At 45.4% G+C, this 21,715-nt stretch overlaps 1 protein-coding gene across 2 annotated transcripts in view; it reads right to left on the bottom strand.

Annotated features, from left to right (window-relative positions):
- Window positions 1–9,476: 9,476 nt before the first annotated feature.
- Window positions 9,477–21,715, bottom strand: part of SCAF11 (SR-related CTD associated factor 11) — a 31,488-nt gene continuing 19,249 nt past the window's right edge. For both annotated transcript variants that reach the window (XM_048499975.1, XM_048499976.1), the window contains exons 9-15: window positions 21,063–21,149; window positions 20,389–20,489; window positions 14,829–17,750; window positions 13,545–13,888; window positions 12,066–12,284; window positions 10,727–10,846; window positions 9,477–10,165 (exon numbers count right to left, since the gene is read on the bottom strand). In XM_048499975.1, coding sequence (XP_048355932.1) covers window positions 10,037–10,165; window positions 10,727–10,846; window positions 12,066–12,284; window positions 13,545–13,888; window positions 14,829–17,750; window positions 20,389–20,489; window positions 21,063–21,149 — 3,922 coding nt within the window. In that variant the 3' untranslated portion in view covers window positions 9,477–10,036. The remainder of the gene's footprint in view (window positions 10,166–10,726; window positions 10,847–12,065; window positions 12,285–13,544; window positions 13,889–14,828; window positions 17,751–20,388; window positions 20,490–21,062; window positions 21,150–21,715) is intronic.

Below are 21,715 nucleotides of genomic sequence, written 5' to 3'. Positions count from 1 at the left end.
GTTACTAGGTGCCACATGGACGCAAACCCAATTTGTGACACCCCTCCCTGCCGGGCAGCGAGCTCTCAGCGCAGCCCCCAGGCTTGGCTTGCGAGAGCTCTATCGCCACCACGGACCTCATATGGAGGCCCCCGAGGTGGGAAGGTCCGGCATGCAAGCACTGCCTTCCCCAAATAGGATGTGCTCTTATGCCCTAGCGCCACCGAGCTGTCACCCAACAGCTCCCGCCCCAGCTTCAGCAGCCCAGAGACTCACGGCTCAGTGCGTGCCGCAAAGCACTGCATCAGAGCAGAACGGATTTCAGCCAACTCAGTGCAGGCCACGAAGCCAGTGCAGAAGAGCATAGCGGACATCATTCAACCAGATGTCCTGGCCCCAATCCGTTAAGTGGACTCCGTCGGGCAAAAACAATGCTGGCATAGCGTGAGATAGATCGACATGGGGAATAACATCCCCTCCCATGCTCAGTACCAGCCGGGCTGCGGACCGACAAACTTTGGACCTGACTTTGTTAACTCTGGCCGGAGCCACGGCGTTCCTCCAAGTTCTCCGTTCCATCAAGCACGACCAAAACAGCTTGGTCTTTGGCATCTTGCGGCGAAGCAACTTTAAGTCATCCCTCATGGAGTTCTGCAATGCCACACCCTTGGAAGCCGGAATGTCATTTTCGCCCAACTGAAGCACGATTGCGTCCGGGAAGCCATATTGGAGCACTGCGTTCCGTAACCATAGAAGTAGCGCCGGCCACAGCATGCCTCGCCTCGCCAGCCAGTGAACGTCCAGGGAGGAGTCCAGCCCAAGGTGTTGTCCCCAGCCCGACTTCTTTGCGTAGCGCCCGGCCCAGTAAACAATACTGTGGCCAACCATCCAAATTAGGTAACGACGGGCCACCGGAACTATAAAGAGAACAAAGTTACAAGGAAAGGTGAGGCCGGACATAAACACGATAAGCCAAAGACCTCCAACGGCCTAAAGCCTGAATTTCAGTTGCAGAGTGTCCTTCTCGAGAGGCCGTGGTAGCTGCCCCAATCCGAAAGGAGTGGGAACCGAACTGGTCTGCAGGGAGTCCTAAAAATTGTAAGCACAGCCGCAACACAGCCGTAAATTGAAATCTGGACACTGGTGCTCCATCGTTGTGGATAAACAGGGGACCCTGCCCTTCAGGGCGGATCGCTACAAATGCAGCCATGCGAGCCACCGGGCAGGGTGCCCCTGGTGGGGAGGGGGCCAGTATCACTCTCGTTTCCTCGGCGCTGGCTGGTTAGTCTTGGACCCGACCAAGCCATATGTGTAAAGTTTCCATCGACCCATGGACACATCGGCCCTTTGCAAAAGCCTTAGGAGCCAATGATGTGGTGGGCCCGGGGGAGTCACTAACTCATTATTACGAAAGGCCCCATAGAAAGCCAAAGTAAACAAAGGCTCAGAAACCCAGGAGTAGACTCATAATCCAGAGTCTACAAACTGGAGTCTGTGGCGTTAAGTAAAGTTCCCAGGATCTCCCTTGGTAATGGGGCCTTCCTACTGTCTTCGCGGTCTGGGGGAAATCGCTGCCACCCGGCCACTGCTATCTTCTAAGCTTCAAAGCAGCGGGAGTGGTAGAGTGAAGTCCCCAAAGGCCTGGCTGAAAAAGGAAATGGCCGCCAAATGGACCTTAATAGTCCTGGCAGCCATTCGACGGTCCCTCAAATCAACCAGATACCGGAGTACCAGATCCTTAGCAAACCCTTGCCGCACAGGCTCGCCGATGGAAGCCGCAAAAGCAAAGAAGGCGCTCAAGGGCCCCTTCATGCAGGCGACGGGTAGCTGGAGCCGAGTGACTGCAAGACACCTTCGGCTATTGACTGCCTCCAAGATGCCACAGATGGTGGGACACCTCTCCGGAAACTGAAACTGGCTTCGGGGGGCAGCTAGGGGAATAGCGGCTGACCTGATGACGAGATAAAGCGTCAGCTATATCGTTAGATATACCTGGCAGGAAAACAGCTTTAAATGAAATGTTGTTAGTCAGGCATACCATCACAAATTCCCTTACCAGCCGCATCACTTGCTCTGACCGGCTGGACTGGCGATTCACCACCCTAACCACAGCTTGGTTGTCACACCAGAATTTGACTGCATGGTCTCGAAACACATCCTTCCAGATGTGCACCGCGGCCACCAGAGGGAACAGCTCCAGAAAAGTCATGTCCCGTAAAATTCCGGTCTGAGACCAAGACTTCGGCCACTCCCCCGCACACCACTGGCCCCTGAAATAAATCCCAAAACCTATAGAACCGGCTGCATCGGTGTGAACCTGAAAACTCTCCTGCAGTTCCCAAGGAACTTGCCAAAAGGAAACTCCGTTATATTGTTCCAGAAAGCGTAACCAAACCCCTAGGTCTTGACGAAGACCAGAAGTGACCCTGATGTGATGATGGGGAACGGTGTAGCCCGCCATGGCCCTGGCAAGGCGGGAACAAAAGGCCCTTCCAGGGGAGACCACCCTACAGGCAAAATTAAGGTGCCCGAGCAGGGACTGTATTTCCCGCAGCCTGCACTTCTTTTTTGCCGAGATTTCACCAATCAGTGCGCGTAACGCCATCAGCTTGTCAAGGGGCAGGGAAGATGTTCCCGCTATTGTGTCCAACTGAATCCCTAGGTAGGTTAAGCAAGACACAGGCCCTTCAGTTTTGTCGGCAGCCAAAGGAACTCCTAGCTCTGCCGCCAAGTCCTGAAATGCTGACAATGTCACTGCGCATTCCTCAGTGCCCGCTGCACCTACAAATAAAAAGTCATCAAGATAATGGGTAACCTTTGCTGATGGCATGCGCTCCTTGATTGCCCATTCCAAAAAGGTGCTAAATTTTTCAAAGGCTGCGCAAGCTATAGAGCATCCCATCGGCATGCATTTGTTGACATACCAACTTCCCCCAAATTGAAAACCTAGGAGTTCAAAATCCCTGGGGTGTATAGGCAGCAGCCGGAAAGCTGATTGTATATCACACTTGGCTAACAGCGAAGCTGTTCCCGCTTCCCGGATGATACTCACAGCCTCATCTAATGTGGCATACCTGACCGAGCAAATGCCAGGATCAATGAAATCATTCACCGACCCCCCTGCAGGGTAGGACAAATGTTGTATCATCCTATACTCCCCGGGGGCCTTCTTGGGGACCACCCCGATGGGGGAAACCCTAAGATTGGGCAACGGTGGCTCTGCAAAGGGGCCTGCGATTCTGCCCGCCAAGCATTCTTTCGAAATTTTGGCGGCCACAACCGCCGGCATCTCCCTGGCGGACTTTAAGTTGGGAGCTGAGGTTCCCACCCTGCTCCCTGAAAAGGGGATTTGAAAACCTAGTTGAAACCCTTCTTTTAAATACTGAGCGTCTGCCCGACGCGGATACCTTTCTAACCACCGGCATAAAGGCTGTACACGCACCGTGGAAGGGGCGAGACATTGCAGAACCTCCGGGACCTCAGGCCTTCTGGACGGAGAAGGATCCTCCCTGGCCGCCACCGTCCTTCTTGGAGCTGCCGGAGCCAGGGTTCCGGCCACGACGAAAGGGAGGCCGAGCCAGTTGTGGGCACTGTATCCTGGTGTGGGCACCAAAACACCGGGAACAGCTGTGCTCGAACCTGCATTTTTCTTTCTTGCAGGAGCCTTGATTAAAAGCCCAGCAGGCTAGGCGGGGAGGATCCCGCTGACCAGCCCCCTTCTTCCTCGGACCCTCAGCCCCGATTGAAGCAACCGCCCCGGTAGCAGCAGTTTTTATTACATTTGTCATCCACGTTTGATCGTGGATAAGATCCCACCTGCGCCCTGGACGATGTGAGGCACTCTTACGGAATGCCTCATCATACTTAATGGCCGCAGCATCCCCTGATAGGGACCGTGCCTTCAAAACATTGGCCCAATGAGCAGACAAATGCCAAGCCCTTAATGGGTAAGCGGCTCCTATCAGAGCCATATATTCTGCGAACCCCTTCTGCCAGTTGTTGAAGGAACGCTCTGCTCTTTCCGGGCGTTCCCTCTTTCTACTGGCTGAACGGGAACCAGTTTCCTCTGGATCCTCTTCCGGCCGCAGAACCGTGAAGATATCCACATAGTACCCGTCTAAGGCTCTTTCTCTCAACTTCCTTGGCAGATGGGAGCCTGGGGGATCCCCAGGATCCCAAGCCGAGCAGAAGGCTGCAGTCGCCGAGTTCCCGGCACTGTCCTCTACTGCCATCTCCCCTTTCCTCCTCTGAGTGATCCAAATGGGTAGAGCTGGCTCCTTTTCCCCTCTCTCCCAGTAATCTCCCGCCGCTTGGGCAGAATCGTCATCTGTGGACTCACCAGATGAGGATGAGCTAGGGGAACGACGAGACGACTTAGAACGACGAGAGGCCTTCTTCCCCCTCCGTCTGGTTCTGGTTTGCGGCCCCGCAGTCTGGCTGGAAGAGCCTGCTGCGACTTCAACGCTGCCCGTTGGTCCGGGCAGTGTTCTACTCCCAGTTGCCGACTCTGGACCCTGAATTGGTTCAGCGGAGACCACAGAAGCCCCCGCTCCAAGAGGTGCTTGGTAACCCAAGCTCTGCTGGACCTGAATCCCCCCAGGAGTGGTGAACGGGGAACCCAAGCTCTGCTGGAACTGTGTCCCCCTAAACTGGTTACTGGGAGAGCCTTGTATTTGAGGAGGCCAAAAGTAAGGAGGCAATTGCTGGTTACCCATGAAACCTCCAGACCATTGCCCAAAACCAGAGGCAGGGTTGAATTGGCCTAGCCATCCCATACCGGGGTTAACATTCATGCCCATATATGGAGGATATGGGTAGTGCCCTGGCATGAAAACAGGATTTGCTGGCATGGGCATCCCGCTATGGCCAGGAGGTGCCATGAGCCCTGAAGGACTATTCGCCCCAATCCTAATGGAGGGAGGCCGGGGAGGTCCTGAAATACCCAGTCCCGGCTGCCCCAGAACTTCGATGCGAGCCCCTTGCCCTAACCTGACGGCCTCTGGCTGGATTACTGCGGGCGCGGGCGCTATAGGTGTGCCAGGCGCCCCGGCAGCGGAAGAACCAACCGTACTTGTTGGAGTGAAAGACGAAGCCATCTCCCTGTTAGGGAGGGGTATTACCGTTCCAGGCTCATGGAAGACCCCAGGATTGGGACCCGCCTGTCCCTGCTCCGAAACCCTGAGAGGCACCGACTGGCCCCCTGTGGGCGCCTTCTTTTTTGTATTTTTCGGTTTTGGTGCCATGGTATTAACTATCTACTTCGGTCCTCTTTCCCCCACTTTTTTTTTTTTAAAAAAAATAAAATTGCTGGCTGGAGTGGCCTAAAAAGGGGGGAGGCTGGGAAGAGAGCAGCCCAATAGTTGCGCCTCTAGAACAACCCCGCCACTCAGTGTAAAAAGAGAGGGGGGGGAGCTTTGCCCACTTTGAACAATCCCCAAATCCGGCCCAAAATGGCCGCTGCCTGTTTTCCCTGCGGCGGCTCTAAGATGGCCGCCAAGCTGCTCTATACGAAATAAAAGAAAACTGGCGCTGGAATGCCCCTAATGCAATTCAAACTGTCAACCCTCCTCCTCCTCCGCTGAACTGAAGACCCTCAGACCCAGCGAGGCAAGCTCCTAATTAATAAAAACGGAGGGGGGAGGGGGGGACGCGGCAGAAAACACAGCCGAAATGGTCGCCGTACCCCTCGGGCCCCGCAACCCGCTGTCCTCAATGCGGTGCGATAGTCCCTGCCCAGTCCGCCAAGAGAAAACTGGCGCCTTGAAGGCGAAGCGCGGGCTCGCAAAGGAGGGACGCCTGCAGTGTTCGCGTGCGTTCCCCGAGCCGCCCCGCCAACGATCGGCCAACACCCTTACCGGCCTTGCTCTGACGGGCCATTATCGCGAACTCGGCGTAGCCAGCTAAACTAGGACTCAATTCTGCCCCCCGCCCATGGGAACTCGGTGAGACCGGCGCTCAGCCGCGCAGCAAGGCTGCAGCAGCAGTCGCACGTCCGCCGGACGCTCGGCCTGAGCGCCCAACGGCGCTCCGTCCGAGTGAGTGGGGAGGGAGGAAGGGATGTTAACGTCCCGCACAATCACCCCGCTAGAAGTCCTGGCGAGGCCGATCTCGTCTTTCACAGGCCGCAAAGGAAGCTTCGCTCAGCAGTCTCCCTTTGAGCAAGCCGGCCTTGAAAGAGGCCCGGCGCCCGCCGACGCAGCCTTTTATAGGCTGCCGGAGGCCCCTGTCACATGCTGGTACCCGGCCATGTGACCGCCTCGACGGCCGGCGGGAAGGAAAGCCTCCAGTCGTCCTTCCCCCCACGCAACGGCGCCTCCAGGCTGAAGCCTGGGGCGCGATTTGTTCACTGAAAGAAAAATGAGAGCCAGCATAAAGCATTGAACTCTAATCTGGAGAACCGGGTTCATTTCCCCACTCCTCCACATGCAGCTTGCTGGGTGATCTTGGGCCAGTCTCAGCCTCACCTACCTCACATGATGCCTCTTGTGGAGGGGGCAAGGAAGGCAATTATAAGTTGCTTTGAGACTTCCTTTGGTAGCAAAAAGCGGAGTATGAAAAGCAACTCTTTTTCTGCTACTGTGGGAAGTCTAAATGTCATCCTTAGCTGGTCTTAAGACCACATATCTTCTGGGCCAGCCATTTCTTCCAAAAGCTCCACAAGCCAGAAATCGAGAGCCCACTGGACCAGTAGACAGATTACCCATTCCCTATTCGCACATTTTAATGAACAAGTCTAAGTGAAAGACAGACCTTTTCCAGCTTAGTAAAAAGAATTTATTACAAAATATGCTCAGCTACATAAAACTCTTCAGAATGTTTTAGCAGACTTTATCTCAGTCTTATGTGATAACTACCACAGCAGTCAGGTCAATTTTTTAAAATTATAAAACTTTAGCCACAAGCATAGTCACTGGAAAGAGTACTCAGTGCACTAAATACTCTATCAGGATTTCAAAAAGCTCCAGATTTAACCATTTTCTCACCCTTCAGTTGAATTTGCTTCTATCACTTACTTGGTAGTTAACATTACTTCAGGTGCTGGGGAATGACAGACCTAGAGATTAACAAGCCTTCAGTCTGTAGCCATAGAAATACAGAATTTTTAAATGTTTCGCAGAAGTCCTATTGAATTCAGTGGGACTTATGCCCATGTAAGTGCATACAGGATTGCGGTCAGATTGCAGCAAGATGCCCACATATAATGAAAATCACTGAATGGGCTACTAGCACTAGTCAAATTCAGCTATGCACACACCTGACATCAGCCAGGTCAGCTTTGTCAATACTGACACATCAATAAGCGGGGGGGGGGGGGGGGGGGGGGGGAGGAGTGCTGACTGCAACCATTATTACTACTGACTACTCATTATTGGCAGTGCCAATTTGCTGATGGGGGCTCACCCAAAACTCACGCAGAAGTCTACAGGTGCTTGGATTCAAAAGTTGTGTTCCATGAATGATGAAGCATTCAATTGGTAGCCAGGGTTACATCACCCTTTGGACCCAAACCACAGTTCCTAATCAAAAAAGATGCATCTCCCCACCCACCAAATTCAATTTATCTACGGGACTGCCAGTCTTGGGATAAACTTTTAAATTATGGACTGCACAGCTGTCAACATCCTTCAGTGGGTAAAAAAAATGAACATTCGCTAAACACAGGTTTCCTAAGCCTGCAAAAGAGATATCCTAATGCTTTTAGTGATGCAATTTCTCCTACAAAATTGAGATTTTGTGTAGCTCCTGTATGGAACAGCGATGAGGACTCCACTGAGATTTTAAAGATGCACTGTTACCATTGTTAAGGATTTAGGACTGCCACTTTTGACTAATTCACACACAAACCTCTCTGCCCCAGAAGGTTGTATACCATCACCTCTCCCCCACCCCTTCTGTACAAATGCCCTCCTGTCTCCGATTCAAATTATGGTAAGTGTTCCATCTGCACTGTCTTGCTGAGCATGAGCCATAATACCTTGAACCCAGATTTGAAACCAGGGTTAAAAGTGGGTTCCAAACTCTGGGTTTTAAGCTAGCCTCTGTACTGATGTAACATTAAGCTGTAGCTACCACTAAAGATGAAATACAAGACTACAGGAACACAGCTGAGTACTTGATCTCGTACGATCAGGAAATGTTACATCTGCCCCACAGCTGTACACAGTAGAACAGCCAACTTCAATTATTCACATACAAAAGCATAAATATGTACAGTATGATTAAACCAGACTAACATATGTCAATTAGTGAATTTTCCAACCAAATGATGTTTTGCTGAAAGTCGGTTGAATGGCCATGAACATATCTACTGGTGCAAAGCAAACTCTTCTAAAATCTTAAACATAGTTGGTCTGGCAGTAAAAAAATTATATTCATACTAAACGTTTTCACATTATATCTCTTTAATTATACAAATACACACCCAAAGAGTTGATTAGCTCTGCAAAAATAAAAATCAATAATTATGTTGACAGTGTCTTGATTCTTTTGTTTTCTTCACTGTTTAGCCTTATGTGCTAAGTCCAGAGGTACATGACCCTTGTGGAGGGCTCTCAAGACAACTGGATAATGTGTATTTCAATAATATGTTGCTGCCCCCTCCTACAGCTTTGGATAAAAATATCTGCTCTGAACATCAGGCATGAAACTTTTGCCAGGCTCACATGCTTCTTCCTCTCCATTTTTCAGAAGTCTTGAACCAAATTCAAGTATACTGTGATTTCCAAATGCACCTGCCTGTCAAACTAGAGTTTGTTTCTTCTGCTTCATAAACGGGAGGACACTAATTTAGAATTTCAGTTTGTGGGAAAGAAACAGACTTCTCCCTGTTGCCTGCATCATGATAAGCAGTTCAATGGCATACTTTCAAAACCAGGAAGTTTTCAATGCTCTTCCACAAGAGGGAAGCAGGTGGGCACAGCAGCAAGTCGTGTTTGCATCTCTCATGAATCAACAGGCTTGCAGTGAGCACAGGCTCAATCAGCGCAAGTTCCGACCAAGACACTAGAAGTACAAGTGCAGCAGGCTCAGTGATTTCCTATCTCGAACCAGCACTCCTTACCGCTGCAGGAACAGCTCAGATTTTGCATAAGAGTTAGGCCTCATGTGTCACCTTAGAGACGATTTATATGCATCGTGAAAGAATCCTAGCTTGAATGTATTTTGCTTTTACTTCACATGCCTACAACAGATAGCTTGTGCTAGATTACAAGAGGTAACTGCTGAAGATATGACTAAGGCTAATGCTTACGCTGTCTACCACATAGTGAGCAACAAAAATTGTCCTCAAGGTATGAAAAAATAAAGTAGCCTGCACTAAAAGAAGCCAGACACAACTGAAGTCAGGCAATTTGTACCTCCAAGACAAAAATTAAGCACAGAATGCTTTCCAACTACATTGGAGTGCCGAAAGACCCCATACCAACATCAGGAGAAAGCACTGGTTTTGGTTGCCTTTTGGAATACCAATCAAAGCAAGAACTGAAAAAACCACAAAATAAGCAGCATAGTCTTTATTTGGTGTTACAATAGGAAAACCATGCCCACAATTTTGGGCACCAAACTTTGCTGTTTTGGGTTTTTTATGAGTTCTATTCAGACACAGTGTGCTTTTAAAACACATGTTGAGCCTGTAAATTGAAGCAAAATAGTTTATTGTACTATAACTGAAAGGGTTGGATAGAATTGGCAGGAGAACCAAAGAAAAAATCACCTGGACTGATTTACATATATTGTACATACTCCTCTCTAAATATCAGTATTCTGACAAACATTTGTGCCTCTGCACTCCACTGTTTGAACCAAAATACTGTACATGTGGCATTCACACAACTGTATATTACTCAGCAGGGACACTCTCATTTCTTTTCAGTTTCTCTTTACATATCCTTTTGAAAAGGATAAAGAAGTTGCAGCATTAATCTGTATTTATAACAAAACATTATACACTATATTGAAAAATAATTTTATCAAAATGAGATTTCATCCATTATTTTTTGTTAATAGTCCATGTCAAAATTGCACTTTGCAGATGTCTTGATGGCATTTTTCAGCAGATTCATTTCCTTTCCACAGAAATGGCCTCTTCAGGATTTTTCTTCCTTGAATGTTTGTATTTGTCCACATAAGCTTTGACCAAATTTGCCACTTTTGCAGAATTCACTTCCCCACTCTTGCTGTGACAAACCTAAATGTGAAGAGCAAACCACAACTTATCAAAACTTAGTCCTTGGCAACGACATCTGTTGCATGATCAGAAGGAAAGAGTCCTCTTTCAAGGAGACATTTGTGGGGAATACTCTATGCCATGATTTCTCAGATACTGCTCAGAACAAAAAGCCCTTTGCTGTATGGCACCTCTCAGTGCAAGCAAATGGCTTATTCAGATTTTAGCACCAGGGGGAGGGGGGGGGGGTGTCTGAAAAAAAATCATTGTATCCAAAACCCAAGTGAGGGTCCAAATTCAAATACACGTATTTTGACAGAGAAGACAAGGCGAAATTCATATAGTTAACAGCCACATTTCACTGCATTGTAAAAATACTCTATCTGAAGTATTCTGCAGAACTCCAAAGCTTACTTTCTTGTATCATTCTCCTCTCTTCAATGCACTGCAGGAATAAAATTATCCAGAGTTTTACACCCAGGTTTGGATGAGCAGAGGCCCGAGAGCAAAGCAGAGGTTTCTGCTTGACAAAGTGACACTTAGATACAAGACAGTTTTAGATAGTAATAGAAAAACACTTACCTTATCTACTGCTTTTCTCACAATCTCTTTGTATTCTTCTTTAGTAATATCTTTATTCTGGTAAAATGGCTTAATAGCCAGTTTCACTTCCTGTGCAGCTTTTTCCTGAATTAGCAGTTTCTAGAAAATACAAGGTTCATGCTACTTGAGAAAACATTGCACAACCACTACATTTTAGTGTAGTACTCAACATCAGCATAAGTACAAAAACAGTGCAACTGGATAAGCACATTTAAAGGAGAAAGCCAAAATAGTAACTGGTATCACTAGAGTATTATGAGTAGATTAAAAGGGGTAGCAACCAGTCAGTAATTTACCTGGCTTCTTCTGGTAAAACACCAGCAAGCCTCCACCTACCCAGTGAAGAAAGCTTTACAAAATCTTCAGCCAGTCTTTCCTTACATATGAATTTGCAATATAGGGAGGAAAGCTAGACGACTCTATGTGAATCAGCTTGGGAACTTTCTTGCAAAACAAGTCCTTTGAAGGTTTTTCAGGAATTAAAACTTACCTAAAGTCAATAATAAGTTCCCAAAGTTTCATGATTCCAAGTGTGTGCATGTGAAGTTGCAGCCAGCTTATGGTGACTCTAACAAGGGGTTTCCAAGGCATGTAAAAAGCAGAGGTGGTTTGCCATTGCCTTCCTCCAGTCTTCCTTGTCAGTCTCCCTTTCCAAGAACTGACCCTGCTTAGCTTCTGAGATCTAATAAGATCAGGCTATACCAGTGGTGGCGAACCTATGGCACTCCAGATGTTAATGGACTACAATTCCCATCAGTTCCTGCCAGCATGGCCAATTGGTCATGCTGGCAGGGGCTGATGGGAATTGTAGTCCATTAACATCTGGAGTGCCATAGGTTGCCACCATGGGGCAATACCATGACACCTTCCTGCCCTATGATTTTATAGGAAGTTTAAAAATAAGCAGTTTGATATACTGATTCACAGCCAGAATCAACTGGCTATTGTGGGTTTTCCAAGTTATGTAGCCATGGTCTGGTAATTTTTGCTTCTTATGTTTCGCCCAGCTCTATGGCTGTCATCTTCAGAGATGTGTCATGGCAGGATGTGTTTCTCTTCAGGGCACATGAAGATGCCAGCCATAAAGGCAGGCGAAACAGCAGGACCGAAAACTACCAGACCACAGCCATATAGCCAGGAAAACCCACAACAGCCAGTTTAATGTACATTTGACATTTTCTCTCTAAGATTATGGATTGTATCCTATCACTCTGCTCAGATGAGTGTGGAGAGGTAGCACACAGTACAATATATAAATCAATTATCTCCCATTTAGGTTCAGCAGAACTACGCATATTACCCATGGTGGTGAACTTGCCTGGTCTTTCTTCGAGCTATCTGCGCTGGCTTCCACTGTTACACTTACTTTGCTTTCAGCCAATTTTACAGCAGAATTAGAAGATTTGATGTTACTTGATGATGTTGTATTACCAGAACTTGGTCCCTGAACTGCTTCCATGCTTCCCAAAGCTGTTGTTGAAGCAGACAGGATTGGTGTACCCATGTTGCTGACTCCATGGGAAGTACTAGGAACAGCCTGATTTTAAGAAGATAAAATGTTAGATTGTAAGTCTGAAGACAGGCCTGGTCCTTCTTTAATGATGGAGATAACTGTCAGAAAAGTGGAATGTAAACATTAACAAGTAAAATTAGTTAATACTCTTCTATTTACAAGCAAGTCTACTTCCTATACTTTTAAGTAACCACACAAAATGCATAACGGATCAAGATTTATTTAATGGCAAATTAATTAGGATCTATAGCTAAAAGACCACTACAATAAGGACTCCTACGTATTTCAGGCACAGTCTTATCCAGTCATCCAAAGGGCACAAATGTGAGTGAATATCTTCATTTTTTTTCTGTACTGTGTTAAGGAGGAAGACTCCCTCTTATTCAAGAGGAGCTTGGAATTTACCAGGCAGACTAATTGTGGCAAAAAAGAATGCCAAAACGGATTTCAATCACCAGAAAGCTAGATGGTGGGTCCACAGAACAGTGTCAGTTAAAGAAGAAGAGGTATCTGGATTTATACCCCACCTTTTTCTCTTGTAAGGAGACTCAAGGTGGCTTACAAACTCCTTCCTCTCCCCACAACAAACACCTTGTGAGGTGGGTGGGGCTGAGAGTTCCAAAGGTCACCCAGCAGGAATGAAGGGGTGGGGAAACAAATGGAGCTCACCAGATAAGACTCCGCCCCTCATGTGGAAGAGTGGAGAATCAAACCTGGTTCTCCAGTTACAACCCACCTGCTCTTAACCATTACACCATGCTGTCTGGTGTATTCTGTATGATGCACTGGCCATTCCGTACAGAACAAAACCACCCCAAGAGACACAAGGCTAGTGGCCACCAGCTAACAACGGAAAGAACAATATCTATCTACCTCACAATTGACAGATGGAGACTTACTGAAATCTGCTTTTATTCCTGGAGATCTGAAAGGTGTGACATATTTATGCTGGCTCCACATAGTTCCAAGCCAACATCAGACAGAGAAACTACTACTACAGGGATACCCAAGTTACACTCCAACTAATAGCACTGACCCCAACACTACTCCTACCATTTTCTAGGCATCATCCTTAAAAAAAGAGTCAGAAACATCTGGATGGGGCAGCCAGCACAGGTTCCTGAATACTTCTGGGGAAAATGGTACATTTAATACCATACCAATACAACCTCAATATTTAAGAGAAACTACCAACTGAGTATGTCAGACGTAGCATTTCTATAAAATAGGATAACCTGAGCCATGCTACTAAAATTTGACATTTTGTCACACTGAAAGACATACCTGCAATTGTTTTGCATCCAGTTGGGAAGCAACATAGTTAACCTGCTGGGATGGTGGTGGAGGTGGTGGTGGAGGTGGTGGTCCCTGAGACACATTGGTGGGTGTTGCTACCTGGACAAGAGGCACTCCTGCATGAAGATGCATGGGCACCGGCGGTGGGAGGGTAAATGGATTGTGTTGAATGTTCATAATAGGAGCATGAATGCCCACTGGATACGGGAAGATATTCATTGACTGATGCTGCGTATTTACTGGTGTCATTACATTCATCTGTGGTTGCATGATGTTTATTGATAGTTGAGAATTATCACCTTGTTGGTTGGCTTGGTCTTTGAAGTTTGGATCTATCAGATAGGAAAAAAGATATCTGGTTCTGTACAGTGTTACAAAAAAAACCCCAGATTCCCAGTTGACCCTGATTTATTGCAGCATAAAGTAATTTTGTCAGATACATGGACCCTATGGAATGTAAAAATAACAAAGCTGGAGGACTCTATTTTGATTGAAGTATTCCTTGAATTCTTACATTACAATTCCATAAGCATCTCCCTAGTACATATCCTGTCTATTGGTACAACGTGGTTATACTTTGCAGATTCCAATTCGTTTTAGTTAAAAGATGTGCCAAAAGTTCAAAGCAAAGATTTATTTTGGATGAGAGCTACACAAGATTTTTCTAAAGCTTAAGGTGCTTATGGAGTTACAATGGAAGATTCCAATGAATAGGGACTTATGGATGATGCAGTAATTCCTCCACTTTACATGCCCATCTTCCTCCGCAACTTATGCAAGAGAGAGATGGATAATTTTTTAAAAATCTTCACTAAACCTTTGAAAGACTGTGTGTAGCTCTCTCACAAATAGTTGTAAAAGGAAATCTAATACCAATAAAGTATATACACAAGCAACCAGACCCTTTGAAGGAAATAAGCAGATCTTACACCTTTCTACTCTACAGTATGACTTTATTTTAATGCAGATTTTTCTAGAGTGGCATGAAATGGATTAATCCCTGCTACATTTAATTTAAGCAACCCTATCATCACCTATGCAGATTAGAAAGTGAACTTCTTTATAATGTGGACATTGTAAGGCACATGCAGTTGAGTGAACTGGAAAGTAGGAAGATGACCACCCTGATTAACTTTCCTACGTTCCTCTCATTGTACAGAAAATAAAGTCAGAAAAAAATAGTTTTTTACAGATATTTTAAAAATGTTACAAAATAATTATCCCTACTCTCGGCTCTCAAACTAATAAGGGAAATGTGGGAAAGACTCCTACCTTGCTCAGGTGCTGCTGCTGCTTCCTCTGGTCTTGTCCATGCAGATTGTGGAGTTGGAGAATTTCTGCCTCTTCTGGAATAATAATTCTGCACATCTGCTGGTAAAGTCTTTCTTACAGCCCAGCTAGATGCAGATGTCCAGCCAGACCTATCAGCAGGTGTATCAAATGAAAAGTCTTGCTCTGACTTGCGTTTGTATGGCTGATGTTCTGGAAATCTTGAGCTTTCATTCCCAGTACTGTCTGTGTTTGCTGAGTGGGGCTTCCGAGTTTGCCAGCGATTTTCATTCTGGTCTCCATACAAAAAGCCACCTCTGCCACGACTGCCTCTGTTTCGGCCACCTCTGCCACGATTTGGATTCCAACCAGATCCAAAGTTTCTATTCCAAGGAGGCCCTGAATTATTGTGTCTATTTTCCTCCCATGGTGGACTTTTAAATTTTTCCCTCTCTCTATCCCTGCTTTCTGGAACAGAATTTATCCTTTCCATTACCCAGTCTGGATAATCTTTACTATACTGGTCAGGATCATGTGGTGTATCATTATCTTTGTTTGTGCTGTCCCTATCTCTTTTTATGTTCTCAGACAGTTTATCCTGTTCATTTCTTTTGTACCTATCATTTGCTCTGGGACTTCTCCAGTTATCATTTGTCCACCTTTCTTTCCATCTAGGAGGTGAATAACTATCTCTGTCATTTCTAGGAAATGAGAGGCCTTTGTTCCTTGGTCTGGATCTGGATCTAGATCTAGATCTAGAACGCGATTGAGACCATCTCCTCCTACCTCTCTCTCTATCATGATCTCGTCTTAGCCCCTCTTTATCACTATCTCTATCTTTACTCTGAGACCTACATTTGTGCCGTGGAGAGGAGTCTTTCACTCGAGTCCGTGATGACCTCCTCTTTTCTCTGAATTCATCCCTCTTTGGTGAACAAGAGGGAGATCTCTTCCCTTCTCTCAGAAGATCACTCTTTGGAGACTGAGAAAAAGATCGCCTCTCTTCTCTCAGTAGATCCTTCTTCGGAGACTGGGACTGAGACCTCCCTTCTCTTTGAGGATCTCTCTTTGGAGATTGAGACAGAAACCTCCTTTCCCTCTGTTGATCCCTCTTCGGAGATTGGGATACAGATCTCTTCCTTTTTCTTTGCAGATCCAACTTTGGAGACTGGGGTAGAGACCTTTGCCCTTCTTTGGAAGTATCTCCTTTGGGAGACTGAGCCATGGCCTCTTTTCGAGGAGACCGAGACATCCTGCTTTTAGCCACGGTCACCCTTTCAGGAGATGGAGACTGAGATTTTCTTCCTTCTCGTTTGGATGGAGACCAAGTTGTTGATGGAGAATGAAATCTTGATCTTCTAGTTCGAGTCTTTCTATCTTTTTTAAGTTCTGCAGAGCATTCTGATTCTTCTCGCTTTTCTGGACTTGTAACATTTGCAGAGTGTTCCATTTCTTGTAGTAAAGAATCTGCCTCTTGCTCAACAATGCCACTCACTAGTAGCTGGTCTATGCGAGTTTCATTCTGGTCACTGCTAAATGAATCACAATCCATAGCAACTATTTCATTGTTATCATCATTGTAATGTTTAGCATCTTCATTATGTACCACGGGCAATACACTCATTCTGGATTCTTCTCTGGCCTCTTCTAAAGGCTGATCACATTTATTACCTGAAGTAATGTTCATTAACAAACCAGTATCTTTTTGGCCTTCATCATTTGCAAGTGCATTGGTTTCTCTTTCTTCAGTTTCAGGATCTTCCATTTCCAGTGACATCAGTAATTTGCTGCTAGGACTACCTAATGTCTGTTCTTCTCCCACCACAGTTTGTTCTGGAAATGAACTGGCAGAATGAACACAATGACCTGGCAGTGGCTCCTCAGGGTTCTTATTACTTGTCCTGTCCAACGCCCCGTCTGTTACTGCAACAGATTCCAGTTTCCCCAGTAATTCATTTCCATAGTCAGACATCAGCTGCTTTTCTGATTCCGCACAAGGCCATTTCTCCTGTAACTCAATCGTAGGGCTAGGCAATGGCTCATCTGCTACTGTCACAGATTCTGCTCCCAATGCTAATTTGTCCTCAGAACTATTCAAAGGTTTGTCTGCTACTGCCACAGGTTCCACTTTTCCTGGCAATTCAGTTTCTGAACTGCCGAATTCTTGGAGTTGTGGGGTAACTGTTACTGCATCATTAGAAAATTCTTCACCAGGAACATGTGCAGATTGGACTATGTGTTCAACAGTATTTATATTAAACCTCTCATTTTCAAAGTCAGTATCATCTGCTGCATCACATTTCTCAGTTTCTCCTTCAGGAGTGGGCAAAGGTGGTTCTTGAACACAGGGATCAACCTCTGGCATTTCTGAAGTATCTTGCCCTTTGCAAGAGTCTTCTCTAAGTTCCTTACATTCCACATGGTCCTTGGAATTTTCTAAGCCATTAGCAGACTGCAATTCTACATCACTTTTGCAACTAATGTCAGAGGTACTGTTTTCAATATCTGGCAGATGGTCTTTATCTAGCAACACCGTCCCCTCTGCCTCAGAGTTACCTTCTTCAACTAGATCACTAGTTGGCTTTTTACAACGTCCATAACTTCTGAGTTTCTTTTTAACTAAAGGTTCCTGCTGTTTCACTGCTCTCTTGGCCTTTCGTTTGGGAGGTATTTTTTCAGGTTCTGCACATGAAGCATTCACAAAAGAGCTTCCATCACCACTGGCCTCACATCCAGAACTGCTCGATTTTGATGAACTCTGAGGCTGACTGGTGGTTTCTGTTTTAGTATTCCGGGCAGACCTCCTTCTAGGAGTATTATCTGAAATTTTCCTTCTTGTTCCTCTTGTGCCAGCTGTACCAGAAGTTTGTTTTTTCTCCTCTCCTTCCTGCACATATGTAACAGCATACCCTTTTATTGAAGATCCTGAAGTTTTAAAAAAAATGCCCACATATTATTCACTGCTAGCACCCTAAATAGCAGCATCCATTCAGTTTGCTTAGAACCACAGCTCAACATTTATCTAGTTTTGATAGTTCTCTCTTCTCAAAAAAACTACTCACATCAAAATTAATGAGCAGAATCCCAGAAATAATTTTAAAAATAGTGTTCCTGTTCCCCAATCTCCTGATTTTAAAGAATGTCAGTCGTTCTGCCTGCTGTGCAGGAAGTTCTTCCCCAAACTACCTGCAGTACCACTTTCCTTTCTCTTTTCAAACTGTGCCTGAAAATTCATTCCCTTCCATTATTCACCTTTCAGAAGAGATCCCCAAGGAAATGAAATCCAAATGGAGTTGCTCACATTCCTCTCCTCTGCTCCTCTTTTCCTCCCACTCCCCCGCAAATTTAGAGTAAACATCCCTTACCACAGGGAACCAACTTTCACATGCTATTAGGCAGAGAACTATGTATCACAAAGGTACAATATTATTTTTTTAAACTTTCCTCATATTTTGCTCGTATTGCAGGCTTTGTATTATTTTATTGTTTAGCACTGCTTTACCTATGAAAGCAACATCTTATTTATACTGAGACTGGGATTTTATTTTGATAATATTTTACAGTAGGGAAGATTTATTGGTCACCATTTTTAAGACATGTAAGACCTTGGCACTTTTGATTTGGCACACTACTACAGTGGCACACTACTTGAAAATGATGAATTGCAGAGTGTGACACACTTTTAAAATAACTACGAGAGCCAAATTGCTTTACTAGAGTGAACATAAATAAAAACATATGAGCCAAAGCAAATTCTCAAGGAAGTCTAAGTTAGAAATCTTCTAAACAATCTGCTAAGGGATGGAACACTGTGATGACGAACTTGCAGCCAGTGGGCGGGCTGGACTCAAAAAGTGCATCCTGTCCACTTGTTGGCTGCAAGTTTGCCTCCCTGACGCCCAGGATTGGCCCCCCTGCCTCCCGTCCTTGTCCTCAGCTGGGCTGTGGCGGCAAGTCCCGGCCCCAGCGAAGACCTCCCTCGCTCCAAAAAAACCCACCCAGCCAGGAGGCAGCTAGCTGCACACTGCCTTGCCACCCTCCCCACTCTAGAAATCACCCTCCCCCTCCCCCCAAAATTCACCCATGGAAAGGCAGCAACAGCAGTTGACTATCTGCTGCTACACTGCCCCCACCTTTTCCATGGCAACCTCCACCACCTTCCATAACAAACCCATCCCCAAAAGCAGCCAGCCAGCCAGCCAGCCAGCCAGCCAGCCTCCCACCCACCCACCCCCACAAAACTTAACTGGGCCTTCTGCCATCCCAACAGCCAGCACTCATAATCTCTGACACTTACTTCAATCCTGTGCCCACACAGGTCTCTGCAAAGGTAAGTGTAATGGGAGGGAATGCTTGCTAGAGCCCATTGCATGCCCCCACACTGCAGTGGACTTTTGCTGCCATTTTAAAACAAATGCACTAAGCATGCAAAGTCAGTTTCTTTCTGGTACTGCAGAGGATGGTAAGCATCACCGTCTTATTGGCTCTGTTTCAGCCTAACGAGTGCAGCTCAAGGCTGCTTCTAGTCCAATGGTCAGCTCATGAAATCACTATGAAGAGGATCAGGACAGGCTTAAAAATGTAGAAACTGAATGAGTGCCTTACGGCAAGGAAGCACTACCCTAATGAACAGGTAAATAACTTATTTCTTCCTCCTGTGCATATGCACTCATGCATCCAAGTGCTTATAAACAGACTATTAACAATACATTAATATGCTAATTAATTCATTAATACACTAATTAAAAGTAATGCTGAGGCAGAGATGTACATGCCTTGGCTGTTTCAGTGAACTAGTAAGATAAACCCAAGTGCATACACCCATGCTCGACAGAAATCCAGGCCTGCTGCTGCTTCCTGCTGCCAACCCTCAAACAAAAGTTGCACTACATATATTTATCTGCTAGTCTATTAAGGTGATCTAGACAGAAATATCCTTCAGTGTTTACCTTAATATTAGAGAGTTTTACTACTTCTGAAGGGAAGGGTGAAGAGGGAAAAGATAAGAAATTGTCTTACCAAAAAGCTGAAGACTTTATGTTGCCAACGCATAACAACCACCTCATGTTTTACTACCGCCTAGGGCAGGGGTAGGGAACCTGCGGCTCTCCAGATGTTCAGGAACTACTATTCCCCATCGGCTATAGCAGCATGGCCAATGGTGGCCATGCTGACAGAAGAGCTTGATAGGGAATTGCTCAGTTCCTGAATTTTATCTGGAACCCTGGGAATACAACCTAGAACCATCAGGTGAACGCACGTTGCACTCCAGATGTTATGGACTACGATTCCCATCAGGCCCTGCCAATTGGCCATGCTGGCAGGGGCTGATGGGAATTGTAGTCCATAACATCTGGAGTGCCAAAGGTTCGCCACCACGGGCCTAGGGACATGTCACCACAACATATTTTAGGTCAATGTGAAAAATCACTCTGATGGCTATTTCAATCTAACTGCACAGGCATATATGTATTACCATAGTGTTAAGAGGTCAGAATGTTAATTTTTGTAACTAAACATTGCTTTATATAGTCTATAAATAAAACTTACAAAAAAAAATTACCAAAGTTTTCCAAAAGCGTAGTGTTTGTTGGAAAGAGAGTTCCTGTCACAACAATGGGCACCCTGAGACAAGTTTCCATTTCATAGCACATGGAAGGGATTCTATAAAAATTAAGCAATATAACAAGAGTTACACACAAAAACTCTAGAGAAGAGGGTAAGTATCATGTAATGCCAGATAAATATGCATAAGACAAACTAGTGTTGAAATACCCCTCTTTAGATGAAATGTTTGTTATCTTGGCCAAACTGCTTATGGGACTTCAATCACTTGAATAAATGCAAGAAAAGATGATATTTCCCATAACAAAACAACATTGATTGCTTTTTATTGAGTCAAACTGTAAACATGTTATCTCCTGGTAACCTTTACTGGGGTCTCTCTGCCTCCACACCACCACTGTTATGCACTACACTTCACCTTTAGTTCTGAACATTGTTGGTGATTTAAAAGTTTTACTGATACCTATGACAAAAAAAGAGCCCTCATACACTAAACCATGGATCAGGCAAAGTTTTATTTACTTACTGTATTGGATGCAATTCAGTTTCAGAGCACATTTTAATTTTTGTTCTAAGTTGTAAGATGGCAGGAAACATTATTAGAAAATATATACTGCAACTGTTCATGCAATAGTTTTTTCTTAAAGGTCCATAACCATTTAGTAGTTTTACCTTTCTACTCTAGCCAGCACAGAACATGACAGCTCCAGTTCTCTTCTCTTGTGTTCAACAATTGTGTCAATTTTGCTGATCTCTATACTGGAAAACAATTTTTGAAAATAATTGTTCTTTCTTTTCTAGCTATGTGGTTACAACAATTTTTGAGTAGAAATATCAACACAAATAGATTCAAAGTAGCATCACCAAATGACATTTAAAGGTGAACCCCCCCCCCCCCCGCCCCCGAAGCATGTATTTACAACATGAAGAATTTCAGAACGTTTTACATTGCATTTGGTTGTATTCTGTGGTTCTGCTCTGCTAGCAGAAGTGCTTTTCTCCAGCGGAAAAAGCATTCCCCCAACAAGTGAAACTCTTTAGAGCCTCTTGTGACAGAGGAATCCCCTCTGCCAGGGGCATGGACATACTCATGCTCAATAAACAACACATGGTCAATAAACCTTAAAGTACTGTTGTGGGTTAAAGTATTCTTCTCATAGTGCAAATGGAAGGAATGAGGCAGAAACAATGTCTTGCTGCTTATAAAATAAGAAATGAATGGAAGCTAAAATTTCTGGCTCACTCAAAGATGGTCAGTTATACCTAAGTAGAAAACTAGTCACACATGCATACTCTGGTCAAAGAAAACAGGTGGATCTATGGCA

Source organism: Sphaerodactylus townsendi, linkage group LG06, assembly GCF_021028975.2.
Source record: "Sphaerodactylus townsendi isolate TG3544 linkage group LG06, MPM_Stown_v2.3, whole genome shotgun sequence".
Classification (NCBI taxonomy): Eukaryota; Metazoa; Chordata; class Lepidosauria; order Squamata; family Sphaerodactylidae; genus Sphaerodactylus; species Sphaerodactylus townsendi.
This window is presented reverse-complemented; position numbering and strand designations above follow the sequence as displayed.